General features: G+C 44.0%; 1 protein-coding gene across 1 annotated transcript; it reads left to right on the forward strand.

The window, feature by feature from the left end:
• Window positions 1–2,311: 2,311 nt before the first annotated feature.
• On the forward strand, window positions 2,312–17,968 carry LOC139210184 (proline-rich transmembrane protein 3). The gene is made up of 4 exons (XM_070840178.1): window positions 2,312–2,531; window positions 9,638–10,515; window positions 10,609–10,929; window positions 13,625–17,968. The coding sequence occupies exons 2-4, from the start codon at window positions 9,708–9,710 to the stop codon at window positions 15,637–15,639; spliced, it is 3,144 nt and encodes a 1,047-aa protein (XP_070696279.1). The 5' UTR covers window positions 2,312–2,531; window positions 9,638–9,707; the 3' UTR covers window positions 15,640–17,968.
• Window positions 17,969–24,046: the final 6,078 nt, after the last annotated feature.

Here is a 24,046-nt window from a genome sequence, read left to right on the forward strand (position 1 = left end):
TTCATTTAGCAAGCTTTAAATACTGCTCCGCTCTCGCTGTATTTAAAGCCCGCTAAAAATTCCCCATATGAATCAAGAGCTGTCAGTCAAAGGCAATAAACAGTTCGTGTAAGTTACTTGTATCACCTGCTTTGATTTAAGATAAGTGTGGCATGTAAACATACACCAGTTTGGGTTATTTAATTCTCAGTTTCAAAAAGAGACATTTTTTATTATTTAATTAAAACTGAGAAAATTTGAGCACGTTTTTCAGAGTGGCACAAACTATCCCAGGACAGACATGACCAATGGGGGAGTTATAGAAAGTCAAGTGTGATGAATGAAAAATGAATGTTTACACTTAAACAGGGGGACCACACCACTGCCATACAAAAGCAAAATGCATTTTGTCAAAATTGAGTTATACCCTGTATCTGACTTTGTATCTGACATCTTTTTTTACATACGAGTATGCTAGAGAAATGTGAAAATACTGTAGATAATTCTTACCATATTTTGTTGGTAGCTGCAGTTTTTTCTTCTTCTGTGGCAATGATTTTTGGTAAAGAAATTCTTTATCATTCTTTAGTTAGATCATCATTAGCATCCGCTAATCTTCCTGGAATGCACATAAACTCATACAGGTACTGACAAGTGAACAGATATCAGTAATCAACATAAAAATTTATAATATGAAAGCATTACAATATGCCTACAGTTCACACAGCCTGAAAACTTAAAGCCCTTTTTTTCTCAGCTTCTCTGCTTCTGTGGTTACTGCACTCTGGCTGTATAGTGCAGACCCAGGGAGGCTTCTTTATGTGTGTACACTGTGCAGTACACCTACTATAAACTGCATAACAAAACTGTGGGTTTGAACACTCGCCTTAAGCCTAATTTTGAGCACTGTTGAGAACTGGGACAGGAAGATAAAGCTGCCTCATGTCAGGGCATATTGTTTGGAGGAGGCAACATGGGCTCACTGAAGCTCAAACATCTCACTCTGACCCCCTGGGGCTCTCCTTTATTTAAAAAAGAATGCCTGTTAGACATCCAGACGAGAGCAGAGGGCACCTGTGTAAGAGGAAGGGGCCTTTTTTTTATGTTGTTTGAGGATGTCAGATGAATCACATCCCCCTCTGTTACACCGGATTATAGTAATCTTATTACAGTAGAAACATAACTGGATAACAATCAATTTATATAATAAACAACTGCACTCAGGAGGTGAGCAGCAAACATGAGGTCTACACACACACACACACACACACACACACTCTATATGTAAATCTAAATTGCACGACATCTCTTGCAAAAACTTGACATAAACATCCATTACTTATTTGTCTCTGTCTGGTGGGTGTCTTTGAATATGTGGGGTTTGATCACTTCTGCCCTATCTACAGAAATGAGTCATAATCCATGTGCAGTAATATGATTACCATCTTGAAGTGTCCCTGCTCCTCCTGAGCGAACCCTTCAGCGTCTCTCCTGCTGGCTCAGTAGTAATGTAATGGCATTAGGACAATCCTCTGAGCTGCAAGGGTTTATTTTAGGACTCAGATGGACAGCACAGACAATCTAATGAAAGTGACAAATATACAGAGAGACATAATCATACAGGAAGAGATGGCTGCTGCTGGTGACCAAGTTGTATAGTTAATGTTCTTTGTCATCTTATGTCTGCATTTAGGCTCAATCTAGGAAGAGCTGCAGTCTAAATAGCAAGTCCAAACTAGAGGAGTTGTGTTTGTGTGGGATAGAAAGAGACAATCAGAAGGGGCATGTGGCCCCGAGCCAAGGTGCAGCATGAGGAGACAGTATCATCTTGGCTCACTACCCTTTTCAAACCCTGGTTGGAGGGCAGGAGAGGAAAAGGGAGCTAGAGTTTCATGCACAGCTCTGTTCCCAGCTTATTGTCCTCCCTGCTGCTGCACCACTCTGCCAGAAACGTCAGGTGCCTTCTCACCAGTTTGCACAAGACACTCCTTTTTCTGTTACACCCTAAGTTTGGAGCATGCAATAATCTGCAGGAATAAATGCAAAGCCAGCCCTGGATAGCGGCTCTGCATGCTGTGTGATGATGTCAAAGCCACTGTCGTCATATTTCCACTGGGCACTGTCTGAGCAGGCAGCTCTCTGGAGGTAGATACGGTGCTCAGTCTGAAACTACGTGCTGGACTGCTGTTGTGTAACAGACGTGCCAAGCAGTAGGTCGGTGAGCAGGCAATCGTGTTTATCCGCTTGTGAAGGGAAAAAATGAGAGGGAGGGAGCGATGTGGAGAGAGATGGAGCGGTCGGAGGGGGCGTACATCTCCTTACTAGCTTATGGCTAGAGAGCTGGCAGCGGTACAAGGCTCCTGAACGCAACCTCTCTGCATGTGCACAGAGCGCCGTCCTCCTCACCTCCACTGCGGGCAGCTGCACCCAGCGGCTAACACGCACCTGAACTAACCCGGACTAACGTTACGCTCTTCCTTTGGCTAACCCGGTATGCCCTAGTCCTAGTGCCGCAGAGGACGCCAACGGAAAGGAGCCACTCAGAGCTGCAGGTATGTTTGGCGGAGACGGATGGAGTCGGTGCTAATAGTTGTGGAGCGGCTGCTATGCGGCGATACTTTGCGCAGTGGTCCGGGAGTGACGTTGCCTCTACCTGTGCCGCGGTGCCTTTACCAGGTTCAGGTTTACCAGCTATTATTCATTCATTCATCCAGCTATGTTCATTTAGCGCACCGTGGGTTTGTCGTATCTTCAGAGTTTTACCTTTACCTGGGGCCCTGCGTGGTACTTATAATATTGGGGATTTTATGTCCCCATCGTTTGGAGTGTAAGACACATTTTGTCAGTCACGACGTCTTCCTGCCTTCGGGATGTGAACGCACACTGTAACGTTAAGTTAACGCCTTAATGTTATTGCTTTTCGTGACTAACGGCGAACAACGACATCCCGTGATTATAATATGCTAAAACTAGCGTTAGTTCGCCCGGTTTTGTCCAAAATATACCCCAATTCTTCACAGTAACAAAGTTTTCACTTACTCGTCTCTCTCTGCTAACGCTTGTAACTAACTTACTAGCTACGTAACCAACGTTACCACCTAGCTTACTTAGGCTAACGTTACTAGGCAACAATTAGCCACTCACGGATTCTTAATTTGCACCAATTAATGTGCGTGTAATGTTGTGTGTAATGTTAACTATTATATAGGAAGTACCACCTGTAACTTAACGACAAATATGCTCTATTGTTGGTTCATGTAGTCGTATTTTACCTAAAAAGTGGACTATATAATTTAGTTCTCTAACTACCCATTCTTTAGTAATAGCTTTGAAATGTTCCTGGTTTGTGTGACACATCAAGCTACCTGCTTCTCGTGTTACAGTATTTTGCATGGCAAATCTAGCCAAATGCCCAAATATCCCAGGAAATTGAAAAAGGCTTGACTGCGCATAAAGTAGAAATAACCAGCAACAAGTGGGGTACTGTTTCTCCATTTGGCCAGTGCTGGCAGGTGCGCAGCGTGTTGCGTCTGAGTTTGTGTGTTTATGGTACATTTACGAGGGCTGTCCAGCCTAAACATGTAGGCACAGGGGCTGCGGCACTTTGAGGATCTGGATTCACCTGTTCCTCATCAGGGTTTGAACGCTTCCCGCGGAGGGAGAAGGCAAAGCTCACCGAGAGCGCACAGACAGAGCTGCTCCAAAGAGCTACTGAGCGTAACGAGCGGAGTCCTGCCAGATGAGTCTGATTCAGAAGAAAAACAGCACACCCTGATCCCCTGACAAGAGAAAAAAAGCCCTATCCAATTGTAAAACAGCTCAAGAGAGATACACAGGCTGCTTTGGTAGTGCCTTCACTGAGAAGTGTGTGGTTTTGAAAGAGTAAAAGGTTGCAGCAGGACAGAAAATGAACCATGAATGCGTGCCTCAGTACTCAGTTGCTTATACATGGCTTACTTAAATGGCGTGTTGTGTGGAAAATGAAGTTCACACATAAGATCACACCCAAAAGATCATTCACCCATATTTTAGGCAAGGTACCTTTTAAACTGGCAGTACGGTTAAATAACACCTCCCCTCCTGACCTGCCAGAATAGTGGAAAATAAAGCATAAGTCAAGACTTCAGTCCATCAACAAAGCACAAACACTAAGCACTAGTCGTGGTCTGTTGTTGTGGCGCTGGATCTTTTTGGCTATGGGTACACCGAGTGGTCCAGTAAATGCATTATCACATTTTTATGTAGCTGTAAACATGCACCAAGGGCATCTATGCACAAGATAATACTTTATTTTTTACATGCATTTAATCTGTTTGCAAATGAAGTGGTTGCCACACAACACACACCACTTAACTCAGCAGTCATTTTATTGCATACAGCTGTAACAATGTGAGAGTCTTGGGTTGAAGTGGAGCTGTGGTTTACTCCCTTCAGCAGGCCAACGGTTAGGCCATAAATTGCGATGCCTGTAATCTCTTCTTCTGAAAGTGTTTTGTGGCTTGACATGGTTTAGCAGCTGTTTCAATCAGTCACCACGCTTGTTATATCTCGAAGTGTGTTTCTGGAAATGCTCGAGTCCTGATGTGAAGTTCTCAATGCACTCAATTAATGGTTATTCACTGGATCTATGTAGACAAGCTCTCTGGTAAACTTTCTTTGCATGGTCACCTATCACAAGTCAACATTCATGGCCTGTGTTTTACCCCCGAGTGCAGAGGGCTGTGTCTGTCAAGATGTGTGTGTGGTGGAGTCACAGTGCAGTTAACGTTCCTCACCCTTTAAGGATGACCCTCAGCCTTTGATCTGTGGCTCGCATGAAGGCGGAACATCAGTCAAAGATGTTGTGGGGCTCAGCACTTTTAAGGTGGACATCCTCTTCAGCTGGGGATCAAAAGCATCCACGATTGGTTCTGGAGCCTCCTCTCTTCATGTAGCATGACCTCGCTGTGTGGTCGGTTGCTCCGCTGGCACTTTTACCACCCCGCCCGCCCCCCCACCACCCTCAGGCAGTTGAGTGCCACAAGAGAGACATCTTTAACAGGCTTTGGTTTGTCTTAAGAGCTAAATGAAGAGTTTTTACTCCAAAACAGAGGTCTAGAAGTTGGGTGACCTCGCTTGGAAAACTTCCAGGAGAATCAAAATCACATGTGGAGAGCTCATAGTTCTCCTGATGTATAAATCAACTGTATTGGTGCCTGTTTTATTCAACTATCTTAATGTAATAGCTGTAATTTAAATACACAAGATAACATTGAGGGAGCTGTTTGCAATCCATATGTTATTTCAAGGTGTGGAATTTTTTAACGGTCTAACCAGCGACCTCCCCCACTACCCGCATACCAACTTAACCACACATACTCCCTCTCCCGTTTCCCTCCTCTCTCTGTCTCTCTCTCTGTCTCACGTACACACAAATTCACGTTCGTGCACAGCCTCACAGCACAAACAAGTTATACATCTGTATGGCAGGCTGATGGGCGAGCTCTAATACTTAACCGCTCTGTTGGGCTGAGGAACCGTTCCAGTGCAGTGACGCACAGCTCTCTGCTGGTTCATTCCAGTCTCTTCCTCTGTCTTTCCCTCTCTTTTTTCTCTCTGGTCATCTTTACCTTCTTTGCTTTCTGCGCCTGTCAGTTCTTGCTGTCACTGCAGAAACCCTGTTCCTGTATCTCTCTCACCTTGTAATTTGATTCTCACTGTCAATTTTTGAAAAGATTTGTATGTTGTCTTATTTTCTCCTGTCCCACTCTTCATCCATTGGTAAGCTCTTCTACTCAGCTGAGAGCCTCTCTGGTGTATTTGACTGCTAAATCTTGCTCATTAGAGTCACCTCGACGTTTGGATACAGAGTCAGCTCAGGTACTGGGCACTCAGTCAAAGACATGTCTGTATAATCTCTTGCACTTACACACAACACAATCCCCTGACTGTGGTGACCCTCTGACTGTGGCCAGAGATCAGACTTTGCACGTTTGACAACTATTGGATGGATTGTCACGAGATTTGGTGCCAACATTCACGTCCCCTCAAGATTAATTCTAATAATTCTTGCACACTATCAGGTATACGTTTATTATGTCCAATACTTTGGTTTTTGACTAAGTACCTGCAAAATTGATGAGCACAGCGTCACAGAGCTGCCAGCATGGCTGCAGATAGTCTTGTTTTGATATTTGTGCAAAGCAAAACTTATTTCGATACCTTACATTGAGGAATATGGATATGTTTTTCTACAAAACCCTTTATTTCATTAACAGAGAAAGCCAAAGTTTTCAACTGTATAATACTGAGCAGCTGTACAAGACCTTTGTCTCAATACAATGTTGTATGAAATTAGCAAACTTGTGATTTCAGTCAGGGACTCCCCACATATTCAATGCTATCTTTCGGTACTTGGTAGTTTTTCATACTCTGCGCTTAGGACCCATTGAGGTCATATCCAAAAGGTATTGAGGTTTGATACCCAGCTCCGATGGAGACAAGTGTACATTAGACTAGTCTTTGTTAAAAACCCACAGATCCTTCTGTCCACAAACAGACGTATGTCTGCCCCTGTAATAGTCACTCAAATTAATGGAAAATTCTGACTGCCAGACAGTCTGGAATCTGGCAGAGAAGAGAGCGAGAGAAAGAGGGAGATTCTCCAAAAAACTTCACTGCCCACCCGACTCCCTCTGCCTGGTTCCGTTAGTGAAGTGTGGACATTAGCTAGTCACATTAATACATCAGTACAGACATGACATCAGTACAGCAGCGATTAACTGATTAGCAGCAGCTGCTGTAGTACTGAGTCATGTGATTGTATAACCAGCGGGCCTATACTTTGGGAAATGAGTTTATAGTAATCTTCAGATTGTTACTTGCTGTGGTACTATTGGATATTATTCGTTGGCATTTCCTGCTCTGGATAAAGAAGGTATTGTGCGAGAGAGAGTGACGCCATCCACATAACACACACACACACACACACACACACACACACACACACACCCCAGTGCAAATGAAATACAGAGTGATGTGTCCCCGGGCCCAGAGGGGCCGAACATGATAAAAATGCTCTGGTTCAACATGCACCCATCTGCCCTTTCTCCCAAGACAGTCACAGAGGGATGTGCTGTCTCATTTGTGAGTGAGTGTGTGCCTATATTTTGCCCACTGTTAAAGGGGATGTAGCATACAAGGATGTGCTGTGGTGGGTCGGGAGCATGCAGGTTTATTTTCCAGCCAAACTCCAAACCAGCTGATCAAGTCTTTGTAGTGTTTGGTTAGAAATTAAATCTAGCAGCACACATGGTCGCCTGCTTCTGGCCCGTAGTTCAGACTGCTTAGAGAAGCTGCCAATCAGCCCAAATTTACTCCATTTGTATTAGCTCAATGGAAACTTATAGTCAAATTGACTAAATCTGGTCAAGAAAAACATTTTTGGGAACCACTGCTGTGTGTGTGTGGCTATGTGTTTGTACTTGTGGCCCACGTGTGGAGATGAGATTAATGCTGACAACGTTCAAATACAGCAGCAGAGTGTTTCTCTCCTCTCACTAAAGCTTGTCTGGCCAAATGCCTTTTGAGACTCGTTAATCTCTACTACCTACCTTCAAACACACACACGTAGGGTGACGCATGCTGGATTACTTTGGATGAGGATAGTGGTATGTTTACTAAAAGCCATTTCTCAATAGTGAGGTTGTTTATCTCTGGCTGCCAGAGACTGCACACCTGCCAGTTAGCCTCAGAGGAAAGGTGAGGCACGCTCGGTTTCTCCGCATGCCTTCCTGGACAGACTGCCACATCTGCATTTGGACCATAACAAACCTTTTAAACCTGAAACATAGTTTCCTCGTGACTCTTTCTCAAATGTTCTGCCTCTTAGTCTCTGTCAGTTTCTATCAACTAGCTATCTCTACGCCCTCTCAATTTAGAGCCCTCACCACTTCTCTCAGACTTAATTTTTGTCACAGATCATCCCCTCAATTCTCGCTCCCTCCCTGCGCTGTACCCTCTGCTGTCAGCTTCAGTACCGTCACCATGCCTCCTCCACCGTCTCAGCCCTTCCATCTCTGTCTTTCCCCTCCTGCCTATCCTTTCTGTAAGCGTACAGGTCTTTCTTTTCCATCCAGTGTCTGATATTCACCTTATGTCCATATCTTCAGGGCCCTCTTTCCAACCTCACCCAGGAGTGTGCTGTTGGACTGTGTTGTAATAACTCCAGTTAAATGGGGAACAAGAGAAAACGAAAGAGCGGGGAAAAACGGACTAATCAGATTTTAGATTGGCCAACAGCCAACAAGACTGAGAGCAGAATAGATGGCTGAGACAGCAAGGAAAATAAACATTGAGGCTACTGTGAGTGGGTGTAGATTGAGATACTACCATCTCTGTTACTGAACTCATGGACAGTTTTTCTCCTCAGCTGCTCCTCTCTTGTGTAACACTATCAACACCAAGTAAACAGGGAAACAAAACATTGGTGAATTCAACTCGAGCTCAAAAAGCAAGCTGGGTTTGTGCACTAGTGTAAAGGGTCTCTCACACCTACAGTATGCTTTCTGACTTCCTGCTTGGTGACTAACCCCTTGTGCACACATGCTTTAACACATTTTTTCCATACACTCACACATATTACATACGTCTTACATGTGTTCATGAGCATGAAATGCACATGCCAAAAGTGGTGTGCAGCTGCAATAATTTCTCTGAGACTCTGCGGCTGTGAAAGGGCCCTAGGTGAGTCATGAGCAGCAGAATGACGTCTCCCATAGGCACCGATTTCTATTTTCTGTGCTTTTCCTCCTGACGTTTCAGCTGAAGTTTCACTGTGATCCTGACTGCTCCCCCAAGGTTATCTCCCGCTGTGAGTCATAGGTAGAGACTGGTGTGAACAAGAGAGGTTTACGTAAGTCAGAGGCTGAAATAGGAAAAGAAAAGAGGTGTTTTTTGATAAGGAGTTCATGGTGGAGGGGATGGGACTGGCAGCTGTTTAGGTCGATGGCTCGTGGGATTGTGTAATCCTCAAGGGCCTGGGGGTTTCTCTGTGTCACTGGGCTCTCTGAGCTTAGAAACTCAGTGTTACAGCTGTCAGCCCCCAGCATCCATGACTCAGACTGAACTATGGAGTAGAGTCCTGCTGCTTGGCACAAAAAAACCTGAATACTTTTAAGGAGACAGAAACTGATATTCATCCAAAGAACATTTTATGGTAGAGATAGTGAGGAAAGATGTTAATGTGTCCATCTGCCACTGAATGAAACCATCTGTGACTCCTTTTGAGTCTTTTTTGGCTCGATCGTTTTGATGGTGCAACTTGTTATATAACGTACAAGCTGAACTCTTGCCTCTGTGTGTGTATGCGTGCATCGGCATATGTGCCATGTATTCTGAAACCATACACCTTACCACACCCTGTGTGTCCGATGGTGTCATGCTGCTAAAACCTTGTGGGACTTTCATTGACCTGCCCTCTGAATCAGCACTGAGAGGCCACAGCAAGCACTGAATTACCTATGGATCATTGCTACTAAATAGACAAGAATTTTAAACAATGGAGTCTGAAGAGAAAAAGATTTTTAACTGTACTTTTGCAATATTAGGGTGTCATCATGTTTAAATATGTTGTGCTTGTGTAGTTTGTTTTATTCTGTGATTTTGTCTCTGCCAACAGAAGCACAGTGGAAGGATGGTGTGACACACAGACAGACAGCCAGAGGGACCAGTCACTGCTCACCACTCAGATGCAGACCATGGCTCCTGTGTCTCCACTTCTCCTGGGCTTCCTCCTCTCCCTCCTCCATCCTTCATATGCCCAGACCATCATTAGCTCCTCCTCCTCCTCCTTCTCCCCTGTGGACCTGCCTATTAATTCTTCACCTCAACCAACAAAGCAGACTGTTAGATTCTGGCCTTCTTTTCCTCCCAGAGGGCGCAGCGATGTGCCAATCAGAGCTACAGTCCGGGACAGAGTGACAACTTTGTCTGCAGTGCTACAGGGGAAAAGAATGTCCCGTCCGACTGCACCGTCCACTCCGTCTTTTATGCCAGTCCTTTCTACGCAGAACCTCAACAGCGGGCCAGTTTTAACTCAACCAACTGCCTCCAGGCCCAGGACTGATACAGCTAGTTTAGCATTCATCAGGGCTGTAATAAAGGGAGAAGCTACTATGAAAGGTTCAACTCCACCTCTGCCCACTTTGCCCTCCTCTGCTGATGAGTCTGCGGTTGCAAAGCCAGTGACAGCAGGAAATCCAGTGGAGGCTTCAGTGAGAGAGACAGAGGATGATGATTTACAGGGGATGGGGTCAGGTAATATCCCAACAGTGATGCATGTGATGGAGGAATTACATGTTCCTCTGCCTACAATTGGTGAAAAAATGGCACAGTATCAGGCACAGACTGCGATATCAAGTGTTTCTGATGTAAAAACACCACCACCGGATGATCAGACTGTGGAGCCTCACCTGTTTGTGCTTACAACAGTCAATAAAATCTCTACAGTGCCACAGACTGAGACAAGAACCACACCTCAGACTGTAGTGTTAACAGGTGAGAAATCATTTTAGCATGTAAGCTTTGTGACAGTAAGGTGCTGTTGAGGTCAAAAACAACAAATGTGTTTTTTTTCTGACGTTCCTGTAGGTGAACTGACAGAGAACGCTCCTTCCACTGTCAGAGTTACTCCAAAGCAGGACTCTGCTGCCGTGACGTTACCCCAGCTGACGACTACCACCACTGGCTCAACCGATAAACCATCAGAGACTGCAGGACCAGCAGTTACTGGCCAAAACAGTTCGCATTCAAACACGTCAACGCAGCAAGTTACAACCACATCTACAGCTAGCGTGCTTTCTACCACACAGGAGGCAGTGAGAACCTCCTCCAAAACAACACTTCAACCCAACAGAACAGCACAACTAGGAAGAAATACAGCTAGCACAACTGTACAATCATCAAAGACAGGTAAGAAATGAGGGTCCTGTGCTCTGTAGTTGACTAATTTTAGATGGTCCAGTGTCCTTTTAATAATTTAAAATGGAATTATTTGTGCAGCTGGGACGTTTACCGGAATAATCTGATACAGGCTTCAAAGGAGGGAAAAAGCAGAGACACTTTTCCATGGAAAGTGGGGTGGTGGTTGTGTGGGGTAGCGACAGCAAGGGAGGTATGAGCAGGGGGTTGAGAGGGAGGGCTGAAGAGCGGGCAGCCACGCAAAGAGACAGACAAGAGGAAAGTAGGGTCTGAAAAAGAGACTGCTGGGAATACAGATGAGAGAGTAGATGGGGTGAGTGAAAGTGTGGAAGAAGAAAGGTACCGGCATAGAAATGCAGGGAGTGGGGAAGGTAATGAAAACCAGATGCACAGCGCAAGGGACGAAAGGAGGGGAGTTGAGAAAAAAGTAGATGGAAAAGGAAAAGCATGACACATGGGGCATATGAGCCAGTCTCTTAGATACCACGAGAACAACATCTTAATGACTTTTAAACATTCAGGCTCTCCTCCCCAATGAACACATTTCAAGTCTTCTTGTAGGTTCCTTGGCAAGTCATTCAAAGTATTAATGGCCTACATTCATGGCAGTACCAGTTTGTATTGAATGTGTGTATCTGTCATTTGTATGTGCGTCATAAACACATTATTGTGTGTCCTATGGGATGGAACGGGATATTTATCTTTTAGTTCAATGCAACATTTGGACACATAAAGCAGTGTGAGGAGTGCGCATGTGTGTGTGTGTGTGTGTGTGTTAAAGTGAAAAGTCAAGGGTAGAGGCAGGTTTAAGTGTATCCAGCTGTGAAATGTGATCACCACATCTGGAATGTGTCTGGATCTTGCTCCTGTAAGAAAAAAAAAAAGTTTGTGGGAAGGAAGTAAAACATACCTTTATAAAAATAAAGAAGTGTGTCTGTGATCTGTGTGCAGTGCTCACCTCTGTGAGTTTGAAAGTGAAACGTGTGTGTGTGTGTGTGTGTGTGTGTGTGTGTGTGTGTGTGTGTGTGTGTGTGTGTGTGTGTGTGTGTGTGTGTGTGTGTGTGTGTGTGTGTGTGTGTGTGTGTGTGTGTGTGAGATGAGAAGGGTGTGGAGGGAGGGAGAGAGCCAGGAAGTGAAACACATGTTAGAGTGAGTCATTAGTTGGTGTGTCAGCTGTATGGGTGTCTTCTAGAGGGTGAGGACGGGCTTAAAGTCCTCCAAGTAGCTGATGGCCTTAGTGTTTTACCGCTGCTCATCATGCTCTACCATTCAAGTCAAAATGTGTGTGTGTGTGTGTGTGTGTGTGTGTGTGAAACAACTCCTTAGAAATATTCCTAGATAAATAACCTTGAGCTACAACTGTTTCCTTGATCCCTATCAGCCACAGAGTTGTTATATTTTATGTGTTTACTGGCTTCCCATAAAATACCTATAAATCATTACATTCAGCAGTATGCAGTATGCGGCAGTAGTACTCAGTTCTTGCATGTTATTGTTACATCTTTTATGCCGTGTGTTATCTTGACAGTTTAGTAGTTCACAAAGCACCCTGTGATGAATGGCCCCGTGATTATAATGCTTTTGGGTGTTTCCTGTGTGTTGCAAGAGGATAAGGTGGAGTGCCTAGAACTATCGAAAGTATATGTGAGCATGAGAAAATGAGAGACAGACAGAGAGATAGACAGACAGAGAGACAGACAGACAGATAATGAGATGGCACCTTGTCAGCGTGTTGTCTTGTTGCATCATGAGATCGTTATGTATTGTATAATACCGCAAATCTGAGAGATTTGCAGTTCATGGATGCATTGTGACAGTGTTTGGTGTTGCGTAATGTAGATGTTCTTGTTAATTACATAATCCAATCCAATTAAGCCACACAATTACTACTCAGTTATCCCGAGGTGTTTTGCTCAGCATGTTGTCTTATGTATTTATGAATATAATTTGGACAAAATGTTGGTTTCTTATTCAAATCATACTGAGATTTTTGCATGTCAGATTGCTCTTTCAATTGTATTACATTTCATTTTTGTTTCTGAACACTTTGAGGAAATTACTAACAATTCATAATTAGACTTTGTCTTGAATATGTAAATCTTCTACTCACCCTGAATGCTGGTATTGGCTGATGTACTCTGGTGCGTCTTTGGATTACATGTGTAGTTGTGTGTGCCACATTGAGCACATAAACATGATGTGTAATCTGTAAATTTCTGCTCGGACAAAGGGACACTGTCTGTGGTTTAGGTTTAGGTGTGGTGTTATTTCCATACTAAGCCATGTTTTGGGATACAGTGTTACCGTTGATGGGTGGCATCACACTAACCTGACACTGGCAGAGAGTTGAAAAGGGAAACTGATGTGAATTTAATAACATTTTAGGAATAGAAGACCTTGAGACTGTACAAGTTTGATTAGACCTTGTCTTAATATTTGTGTTATATATAGACTTGGCACAGTGTGTCTGTGCAGAACAGATTATGTTACAATGAAGCATTGAGAGGGCTGTAGCTTATGAATTTGATGGTGAGCTACAGCCCTCTAGTGGCTCTAAACTAGTATATCATGTACTTTTATACTAATGCCCAGCTTTTCATGTAAATTACTTTTAAAATAATTTTACCATTAACATTTTCATATATTCACAAAACTATAAACCAAAACTCTGTTTCTCTTTTTCTAGGGACCTCTTACTTCTTTGCCACTGGTATTGTACCCATCGCCCGGACAAGATTTAGCCCCACATATCAGACCGGCATTGGTCAGAGGAACCGCTCCATTCTACTGGGACATCCTCATCAAGCTCCCTACTCTACATCTCATCCAGTCCCCTCTTCCAGCGGCAGTCCCTCCCCTAATAGCACACTCCTCTATTGGGGTGACCTGAGCCGGACGCTGGCTTTTGCTTGGGAGCTGCATGTCTACGGATCAGCGAGCCTCTTCCTGCTCCTGTTTGCTGGAGCTGCTCTCGGCCTCACCCTGTCCCCTGGAACAAACTGTCCTCATCGGGGGGCTCTTGCACTCGCCAACGCACTGTTGTTTCTGGCCGGAGGACTTAGAGCAGCTCTCTTTCTAATCGACCCCTACGGCACACGAAAATTCCTCCCTCGCCCTGCGGTTACGGCTCTCTACAACTTGCCCCTGCACCTGCTGGTGTGGACACAGGCAGCCTTGGCACTGCTGGCATTGAGGGTGGTAGGAGTAAGCGTGTTACCTTCAACTTTGGAGCGTCCTCCTCTGGTGGCTGTGCTGGCTGTATTGCAGTGTACCCTGCTGCTGGCAGCTGACCTGCTTTCTCCAGCCCTGTCCCCCGTGGTGCCCGTCACCCTACAGGTCCTGTCCCTGTGCTGGGGACTGGCTCTCTGTCTGGGCTTCCTTTGCTATGTCTTTCCACGTATACGCTGCCCTCCCATTCCACACCCTGAAGAGGCCAGAAGTAAGGTATGGACAGGGAGCAGGAGGATGGGGGTGATCCTGGGGAGAGTGCTGGCAGTGTGTGCAGTTCTGGGGGCACTGTGCTGTGGGCTGCACGTTCATGCCACCTTATGGCTCTATGGGCTGCTTGGGAGCTGGACTCGCTTCAACTGGGGGTGGTGGCTGGTGCACTTCTGGGCGCGGCTCCTGGAGCTGGCGTGGGGGTTCTCTCTCCTACTCTTGGGTTCCTGGGTGTTCTGGAGGCCTCAAGGTTTCCGGGGAGGGGAGGAGGGTGGACCAGATGGCAGAACAGCAGGGGACCTGCCGTCCCCTGTCCAGTCTGTAGGCTCCACTCAACGACATACCTGCTGGTCCAAGATAGTCCAGAGCCTGAGGGGGAAGCCCTGTAGAAAATCTGACAGTAATGGGGTAGGAGGAGGAGGAGGAGGAGGAGGAGGAGGGGAGGTGCCTAACAACTGGGCTGGCCAGGAACGTCCTGGAGCTGACATCAGCAAGAGTCTGATCAGGAACCAGAACCATGAGCAGGCCATTATCCAGCCACGCTGCGTGAAAGACAGCAACCACGGACGCAACCACAGGGGCCACTCTGCAGAAAGAGGCATGTCTGATGGCTCCACAGGCTCCCTGCTGAGACTGCAGGTGCTGGGCCGGCCTCCGCAGCGCTCAGTGAGTGGCAGCCTGGACCACGATAGGGACACTTCCCTGTCCCTGTATGAGTTCGATCTGCGGCCCCCATCTCCCATTGACCTGACCCGCAGCATTGACGAGGCTCTGCACAGGGAACACCTACTCGGAGGAGGCAGCTTGTTTCACCCTTTGAACCAAACCTCACAGTCCCCCTCCCTAGGCTCAGGGGTTAGTCAGGGGCCCTGGCTCCGCAGGAACAGTGATCCTCAGCTGCTTTCTGAGAGCAGCGAGGCCCCAACAGAGTCTTCCATGCCTCTAGGGGGCAGCGTTCTCAGCAGTGTGCCCAGCAGGCAGGTGACTGCTCCCCCCACGCCCTCCCACCAGGGTCACAGGTGGGATGGGAACGCCGTAGGAAGTGTCCCCTCATCAGTGTCCTGCCCGGTGTCACTTAGGCCCTCCAGAACATCGACGGGGCACCTGGGGGAGGACGGAGCAGATGACACGCGGCCGTTCATCACCCCGGACTCAGAGAGGGTGAGGGGGAGAGCTGGGAGGCCAGTGGGGTCACGGAGTTATCTGGAGGTCAGCAGACATGACGACTCTGCCAGTGTAAGCAGCGAAATTATTGATCTATGAACCGAACTTTGGACATGAGGACCAATGACCGCACATCAAACACACCCATTCGACAAACACTGTTCCTAACCAAGACATCAACAAGTATTTGGGAAAATCGGATCTATGAACAGCCAAAAAATTTAAAAAATATTTAGAAGTGTCTCTGTGTGATGACCTGAAAGGATATCACCTAGTTCACCATTACCTTGTTAATGTGTTTAATAACTGTGTTTGTGGAACAGATATGGTAAACCTTTTACTCTGGGAGTAAAACTGGGAGATATAGCACAGATAAACAACACAGCGCATTTCTAACTCTTTTCATCGCTTTCTCACACACACATTATCTCTCTCTCTCTCTCTGTCTTGTCTTGTCTGTCTTGCATAACACAGTCATAACTTCACCGGGATCATCTTGCATTGCAACAAGTCCTAACATGGCTTGTGAGGGTGATGTATGAAATACATTGAATATGTTTGGATTATCAACTCCCTGTCTGGGAACAGCGCTGCTGTGAGTTTCAGTGAGTTTCGAAGGTAAAAGACAAAATGTGGCTGTACACGTCTGTAGGTCCCACTTCTATTGTTTCTGTGAAGAAATGTTTGCATATCAACAATCGTGAATTTCATTGCTTTCATAGAGTTTATTTGCTGTCTTCCATATTTCAGTCTGCTTTGTGATGTAAAGATGTGCCATACATAACCTTGGTTGGTTCTGTGCTATTATTACGGTTCTATAAACCCATTATTTGGGTTAACTCTCTATAGCGTCTTACCAGTATCACAGTGACTCAGCTACGGATTACTGCGTCTAAGCTCTAAACATGCTAATGCTGCTGTTGTTGTTGTCCAGTCTGCCTTGTATGTTAATGTGAAGCTGGTTGCATAAAGAGGCAGGCAGTAAACAACAGAGCCAGACACATGCAGACACATGCTTACATGTGAAAAGAGTTGCTGAGGCTTTTAGCTGTCACTGAAATTGTCAGACTTCAAAATTAGATTCAAGCATTCACCTGGTAGTTGAATGCACATCATGTTTTTTTATCTTGCTGTAGGACAAAGCTTTTACAACCGATAACTAGCCTCTGACTGCATTCTTTTCTTTTTTTTTTTTTGCATAATTTGACTAAGAATATTCACGATCATGATCCTGAGTTGCATTAAATTAATTTGGACTGTTTGATATGTTATCTATTTAAATGCTACACAGCTTTGCAGGGCTGCACCCCATTAGATTGGCTTGGCATGAACCCCAGATCTCTTATAGTAGACCAATGTCAGTAACAGAGCACTTAACTGTAAGCCTGAGCACTAGACAGAAGTATTTTACTACTCAAGAGGAAAATATCTTTCAAATATATAATGTATAAGCAGCAATGTAAATAATGTTATTTTTGATGTTTATGAATAAAGGTGTATTTGAACCATAGCTGTAGTTGTTACTGTGAAAGACAATCTAAAGTGGTATTGCTTATGTGTCCGAGCTGTGCAGACAGTTAACGCTATTTTGACATCAGACTGTGGCCTGTTTAGGACATGCAGAGCTGCAACAGTCGATACATTACGGCAGAGGTTATGTCGAGGGCTTTCTGGACTGTGCTCAGGATTGTAGTGATGTAGGTTTTGCAAAAGGAATAACTAATTAGATTAAATAAATGATGACGAAGGTTTTAGAAAGAAACCGAGGAAACACTTCACATGGAACCGTTTGAATCTGTTTGGTGATCCTGAATATAGCCCAGTTGTTCCCCCCTTCAGTCTTTTATTTGAAGAGTTTTGTTCCAACGTGATATCCAGGTTTTTTTTCTTTTAAACTGAGCCTTGCTCTCACAAAATGATAACTGGAATGTTATTATTGTGAATATTTAATGATACATTTCAAGAAATGACGTTTTTCCAGAGTGGATAAACCATTTGGAATAAAACTTAATAAATGCCTCAGTTCCTAACGAGAGCCGGTCCATGGCTTGTTCTAGTTACCTCCGGGTGACATGCAGTACCTCCCATTGATGTGAGATGCTTGTTTAGTATTTACAGTACAATGGCCTTGTGTTGTTGTCTACATTCCAACGTATCTGTAAGATTTCACTGTACCAGTTCCCGCTGTTACCTCTTTTACTTCATGACAGGGGTGGTACGTCCAGCACCCGTAGTGTTGTCCCCTCCACAACGCAGAACGTGCCATAGAAAATGCGATCAATGTGCCCCCTCCAGCCTGTAGTCACAGTGCAGAAGTACAGTGTTAGATTCATTCGTTTATTTTGCTTATTGAACTTTTGTTCTTGTATTTCTTACTGCATTTCATGTCTGGATTCAAATACAAATAAAAAAAAAACTTGAAACCTTATTATTATTATTGCTGTTTATTTTACATGGTGGTAAGAATGAGTGAAATCAACTACACAACTGTGCGAATTAAACTGTTCATCCTCTTGAACAGTGAAATTATTCTTCCAGTTACCAACCTTTCCTGAAAAAAATTATTCTTCTCATTATTCTCTCTCCACTACTTTGTAAGTCTCCAACATGTACAAACATGCAGGCAAAAATATCTTCACCAGTGGGGCCATTCACCATCTTGTTCTTCTTCCTTTACATAACAGGAATTTGGTTTACATGCTACAACTGTAAACTATTAATTCTGTACTTTAAAGTGCACTTCTGCCAAACTTTTGCAAGTGCTGACATTTATTTCTATCAAGGTTATTCGGTGTGAATGAGCAAAGGTAATTTGGCTCAACTTAAGAAAACACATGCAAACAGACAAAACACAAGCAAATTAAGAAAACACCTTCACCAGTGTCCCAACCGTGTTAATCACATGTTAGTGTCCCCTGGGATCATTTTCTGCAGTCCTCTGTGCTACTTGCAGCTGTATTTGGCTGTGTTTTAGTGATAGTTTGATACTTGTACCAATTGATTTTTGGCATTGATTTTGATTTTCAAATAATTGCATTCACTCTTGAACTCAGACGCCTGCCTCTGTTCAAATGATTTCTTCTTTCAGGATTCTTTGCCTGGAAGTTTTTACTGTGGAAGTCTGTTATAATCTGTACTAGTTTGAGCTTCAACTGAACTTGAACTTCAACTGTTTTTTGAATTTTACAGTAAGTCTAGATTGTCTAACTTTTCGTCCGTCTGACTCGACAGTACAGATGAAGACTCCAACATATGAACACATTTCTTTTTTTAAAGTCACATTCAAACTGAGCCTGCTCCTCAGTTTTAAATGAAGGTGCTGTGAAAGCCTCTATCACTCCTGAACACCTGGCGACAGAGGGGACATTCAGGCAAACACCCGTGCTTGGCTGCCAGCTGGTTTCTGCAGGTATTTTCCATTCACTTATGTACTGACATCTTTCTATTTACAATAGAACAGAACCAGCAGAAAAAAAGACATTTGAAATGTGCCAATATAGATTTGTAAATTGCTGTCAGACTGTAAAACTATTGGGGGAAAAAGAGATGGAGTTCATTCAGAAGAGATGCGCTGAGAAGATTTGGGTTGTGTTAATAACTCAGAAGCAGCTGCAATGTTTTCCACAGAACTAAACTGTGCAATTAAATGATGATTATCAAATAATTTATCCTACGCTGAACATTTTCACTCAGCAGTAATATTCTACAAGCATTTGCACCAGTACATATCATACAGTACAAAGCCTAATGAATATCAATGGAATTCAACACATTAACATAAGAGCTTTTTGTGTATTTTATTTTATTTTGTTACCATAAATTGATCTAAAATCAAGGTATCAAAGTCATTTCATTTTGCCATTCCACCTTCTCTTTTAGCTTCATTTTCTCCTCTCTTCTGTTTCTCCTCTCTTTTCACCTCTCTCTACAAAATTAGACGATGAAGAACACCAGTTACAATTTTAACAGAATAATGGTGAGCAGATTAATTTGTATCATCCTGATAGGATAAGATTAAAGAAACTGATATTTACCTTTTATATGAGAGGGGTCATGCTTTATATTTCCCTCCCACCTCCTCTCCTCTCCTTTCTCTGAAAGTCAAATAGAAGACAAGTAGATATATGGTTAGAAATTTGGTTAGAAAACATTGTGATAAATAAGAAATAAATTGATACTTACCTTTTCATTATCACCCTCACCTCCTCTCCTCTCCTCTCCTCTCCTCTCCTCTCCTCCCTAGCCTGCTGCTAACACTACCATCACAGCTTCTACCACCGTTTCTTCCCGTTTGACCTGAGTTGTGTCACTGCAGACTCCTCTTGGTCTAGGGTGGGCGTCAACAGACATATAAACCTCCGTGACATGGTGTCGACATCCTATTAATTCTCTGCACAGAGGAGTTTCACTAGGAGGTCGAAACACGTTGGAGGTTCACACTATCCCCCCAGATCACACTCCATATGTGCAGACACCCTGCACCCTGTCATGGTGCATCAACAAGGACACAATTCTCACCAGCCCAATTCAATTCAATATAATTCAAATGTAAACAATTCAAATAAATTCAAAAGTAAATAAATTTAAATAAATTCAAATACATTCAAATAAATCAATTGAAAATAAACAATTCAAATCAATTCAGATACATTCAGATACATAAGCCATTCAATTCAGATAATTCAAACAAATACAATTCAAATAACTCAGAGAAATTCAAAGAAATTCGGTTTAAATTCAAGTTGAAGAACAAACGTGCTTACCTCAAGGCTTACCATTGGGTTTAGCACAGGGGTGTCCAAACTACGGACAGCAGTTGGCCCGCGGGCCGTAGTTTTGTATTTGGTCTAATTTTCATTGGCCCGCAGGATATTCTAAAAATGTATTATAATACGGCCCACACATGGAACTTGCGCTGGACTGTGTTGTACTTCTTAGTCTCACCGCTAGGTGGAGTAACTGTCTTGAATGAGACAGCTTCTCTAAAATGAGTAATAGAAGAAGAAATTTGCTACAGGTGACCCAAAATGGCAGAATTAAGGAATGTAAGAGAGCGAGTGAGTGTAGAAAGTTTCAGACGCGGTGTGTGATGAGAGCACAGCTAATAACTAATGAAGATCACTTTTGCTTTACGGAGGAGCTGCTTGATGTTAGCAGTCTAAAGAGCACCACGATGGGTGAGGATGTTTTTGAAGCTGTGCCAGATGCAGTTGGCATGATGGGACTTAAATGGGATGAGCTGTGTGGAGGTACAACGGATGGGGCTCCAGCTGGGACAGACAAGCGCAAAGGAATCTACGGTGTCCGTGGAGGGGCAAGAAAGTGGAGGTAAGGCTGTTAATTCGAGCACCAGGGCTCTAGCACAGACTATTACAAGCTTCCCTCTCTGATGCTGGTGCTGGGGGGGGCTAGCTGGCTAAGTCGTGGCTCTGTGCTGCAGCGGTTTTATTCCCTGAGATCAGTAATGGACCAGTGTTGAAGAGAGAAGGACCTCTTCATGAGCTCAGTGACCCTCTCTGGTTGGCATTTTTAGTGGATCTCACTGATCACCTGAACACACTGAACAAGAGCCTACAAGGCAAAGACCAGCTTGTACCATAACTAAAGCCGCGTTTCCACCAGCACGACTTGGCCCTACTCGACTCGACTCGACACGGCACGGTACGGTACGACTGTGTTTCCATTACACCTGGTACCACCTCAAACGTGGGCGGGGTCGTCACAGCAAGGCGGGCCGAAACTCCGGTAGCGTAATTAGTATACGGCACAAACAAACACAACTAAGGACATGGAGCGTTTGTTTTGCGTGTATCTGTTTACCTCGTTCACAGAAATAATAAAAACGCTCCGTCTCTGTTTCCGGGGTTTTAAAAACGGCGGGTTTGATAGTCGCTCTCATGACTCATCAAGTGACGCCGCTTCCTGGCCAATCAGTGGTCTGCAGTCTGGTGACGTCGCATTGTCAACTCGACTCAGCTCGCTTGGAACCCCGGCAGAGGAGGGACTAAAATAGTACCTGGTACCAGGTACTAGGGCCGGTGGAAACGCTACCTAAAGCGTACCGAATCGAGTCGAGTAGGGCCAAGTCGAGCCTGTGGAAACGCGGCAATTATGCCGCGTAATAAATGAAAGCCCACTAATGGAAAGGATGTATACATGATATATACATCACCTCTAGTGGACTAAAGTTAGTAATATAGGTCACTTCTAGTGAGTGGCCCAGCCCTTTGGATGTTTTTCTGTATGTGGCCCTCAGTGAAAAAAGTTTGGACACCCCTGGTTTAGCAGCTTTGTTGCGCCACCTGCTGCCGAGAGAAAAGAATCGCACTGACAGTGGCAGCAGGTCTCAGGTAGTTAAAAGTCCAAGTGGAAAACAGTTGTAGGTTGAAGTTTCCTCTTCAGAGAAACCACACAGGGACAGTGAGCAGGTTTGTTTGTGTTTAAATGTCTACAGGATGCACCTGGAGACCAAACATGGCGACATCTCACCTGGAGAACTTTCATTCAGTCACCATGGCGACCATATTTAACCATGAAGTTGAACATGTTGACCAGCCCTCCTACCTGTCTGCTACAAACTCTGGCAGCATGTGAGCTAAGATGATAAAGTTCACCACTACGGTTTGGTCCCATACAGAATATGTTAACCACTGCTAATAAATTCTCCTTTTAGTGCAAGCACTGTCTTAGATAATGGAAAATTATCTAAAAATGCACATGGCTTTAAGGGTGTCAGGGTATGGGTACATGTCTGTTCTTTATAAACCGTATTCAGAGCTACCTCCAGCTGTTTATTCTGCACATAATGTCTTACTATTACCAGTACAGGTGTCATTAGGTCTGTGTATTTTATACTCATACCTGCACTGCCTATTATAACTGCTGCACATGTTCATACTGTACATGTCTTAGCTCATTGTTGTTTTTTAGTTTTGTTTCTTTTTAAATCACTTACTGTGTGAAACCTTGTGCATCATGCTTTGACAGTATTGTACTTTATTACAGTCGTACAATAAAGTCAAGTTGAATTTGAACATAGAAAACCTTAAAGGGACGACCTGTAAACCTTCAAAATATACAGACATGTAAGCACACCCTGTGACCACTGAAGGTCAGTGAACACTCAGGATTAGACACTCATGGCCACCAGCACACTGAGTTCTCAACTAATCTCTCAAAATAGGTAATTTTCATAAATTCGCAATATCTCATGACTAGTAGTAACTACTGCTGTTTGCAAAACATTTTCAATTTCGCTGAATGTTTGATCATAAGTATTTGACAATACACCCAAAACCAGCAGAATGAAGTGTGATATCAATTGTACAAGCCAGTTGTTTCTTTTCAAAATAGCTACAAATGGTCACAAGCTTCATCAAATGTTTCTGGAAGTAGATTTCTATACTTCAACAGAGCATGAGCAAACATACAGCATTTGTTTTTTTCTTTTTTAAATTTTTTTTGTCAACAACAAAGACGCATAATAACCAAAACACATAAGCAAAGCAGCTGTGTTGCTCGATAACGACAACAAATCTATGGACTCATCTGGTAGCTTTCCACCCAAGTGAGATAGCGGGAGCGCCACAGATGAATGGGGCAACATAAGTGAATAACCTCACCAGACTAAATACCGTTCAGCACACTCAGCTTCCACAGGCGTCTAACCAGAAGCTTGTGAAAATGCCATCACCAGTGAGACAGCAACTAACGATTTAGAGATAAAAGAGTGTATTTTCCTTTACTAGTGTTACAGTCTTCTTGGTTTCCCTTGTCTTCCCATTTCAAATTTGTGTGAACTTTTTTGGAAAAAGTGGCAGCTTTTGTGCGTGTGTGTATTTACATATAATTTTTTTTAAATACTGTATGTTGTTGATATTGTTTGTCTGTGTGTGTTGGCCCTGTGATCGGCTGGCGACCACTCCAGGCTGTACCTTGCCTCTCCCCCAAAGTCAGCTGGGATCGGCTCCAGCTCCCCTGCGACCCTGACGGATAAGCAGTATAGATAATGAATGGATGGATGTTGTTGATATATCATTTACGCCTCTAGCTGTAAAAGTTAACGGCCGTGCTGGGCAGCTAATCCAGTTTGCTCTAACGTGTCCTTGCAAGGCCAAAGATTTCCAGTGTACAGTGTTTTGTGGACCTCTAAAGCATCTTGGAATAAAGGATGAAAGTGACACAGCTGGTGCCGTCCACTTGTTTTTAGACGGGTCTAAACGGCCTGGCACTGTGTTGATACATTCATGGCACTGTCCGTGGTGCTGAAGTTGCCAAAAGATTTGTAATTTCAGCTTTTTCACTTCTGTCAGCTTTGTCTTGGATCTATAATATTCTCTAAACTATGCAGCATACCTAGTTCTATATAACATACTATAACATAGTCTATTCCACAAGTCACCTTCACAATCAAAGTGATATGAAGCAACATGCACAGAAGAGTGAGAGGATCATAAAGACACACTGCTGTCTGTTGTATTGTAATACAGGAAAGGGGAGGGGGAAG

Source organism: Pempheris klunzingeri, chromosome 11 (genome assembly GCF_042242105.1).
Source record: "Pempheris klunzingeri isolate RE-2024b chromosome 11, fPemKlu1.hap1, whole genome shotgun sequence".
NCBI lineage: Eukaryota > Metazoa > Chordata > Actinopteri > Acropomatiformes > Pempheridae > Pempheris > Pempheris klunzingeri.

What these genes read in the sequence shown, in the direction of transcription:
- LOC139210184 (XM_070840178.1), top strand. Translation starts at nt 9,708, where the DNA reads ATGCAGACCATGGCTCCTGTGTCTCCACTTCTCCTGGGCTTCCTCCTC. An exon ending in TCAGACTGTAGTGTTAACAG is followed by an intron (nt 10,516 to 10,608) that starts GTGAGAAATCAT and finishes ACGTTCCTGTAG; the next exon opens with GTGAACTGACAGAGAACGCT. An exon ending in TGTACAATCATCAAAGACAG is followed by an intron (nt 10,930 to 13,624) that starts GTAAGAAATGAG and finishes CTCTTTTTCTAG; the next exon opens with GGACCTCTTACTTCTTTGCC.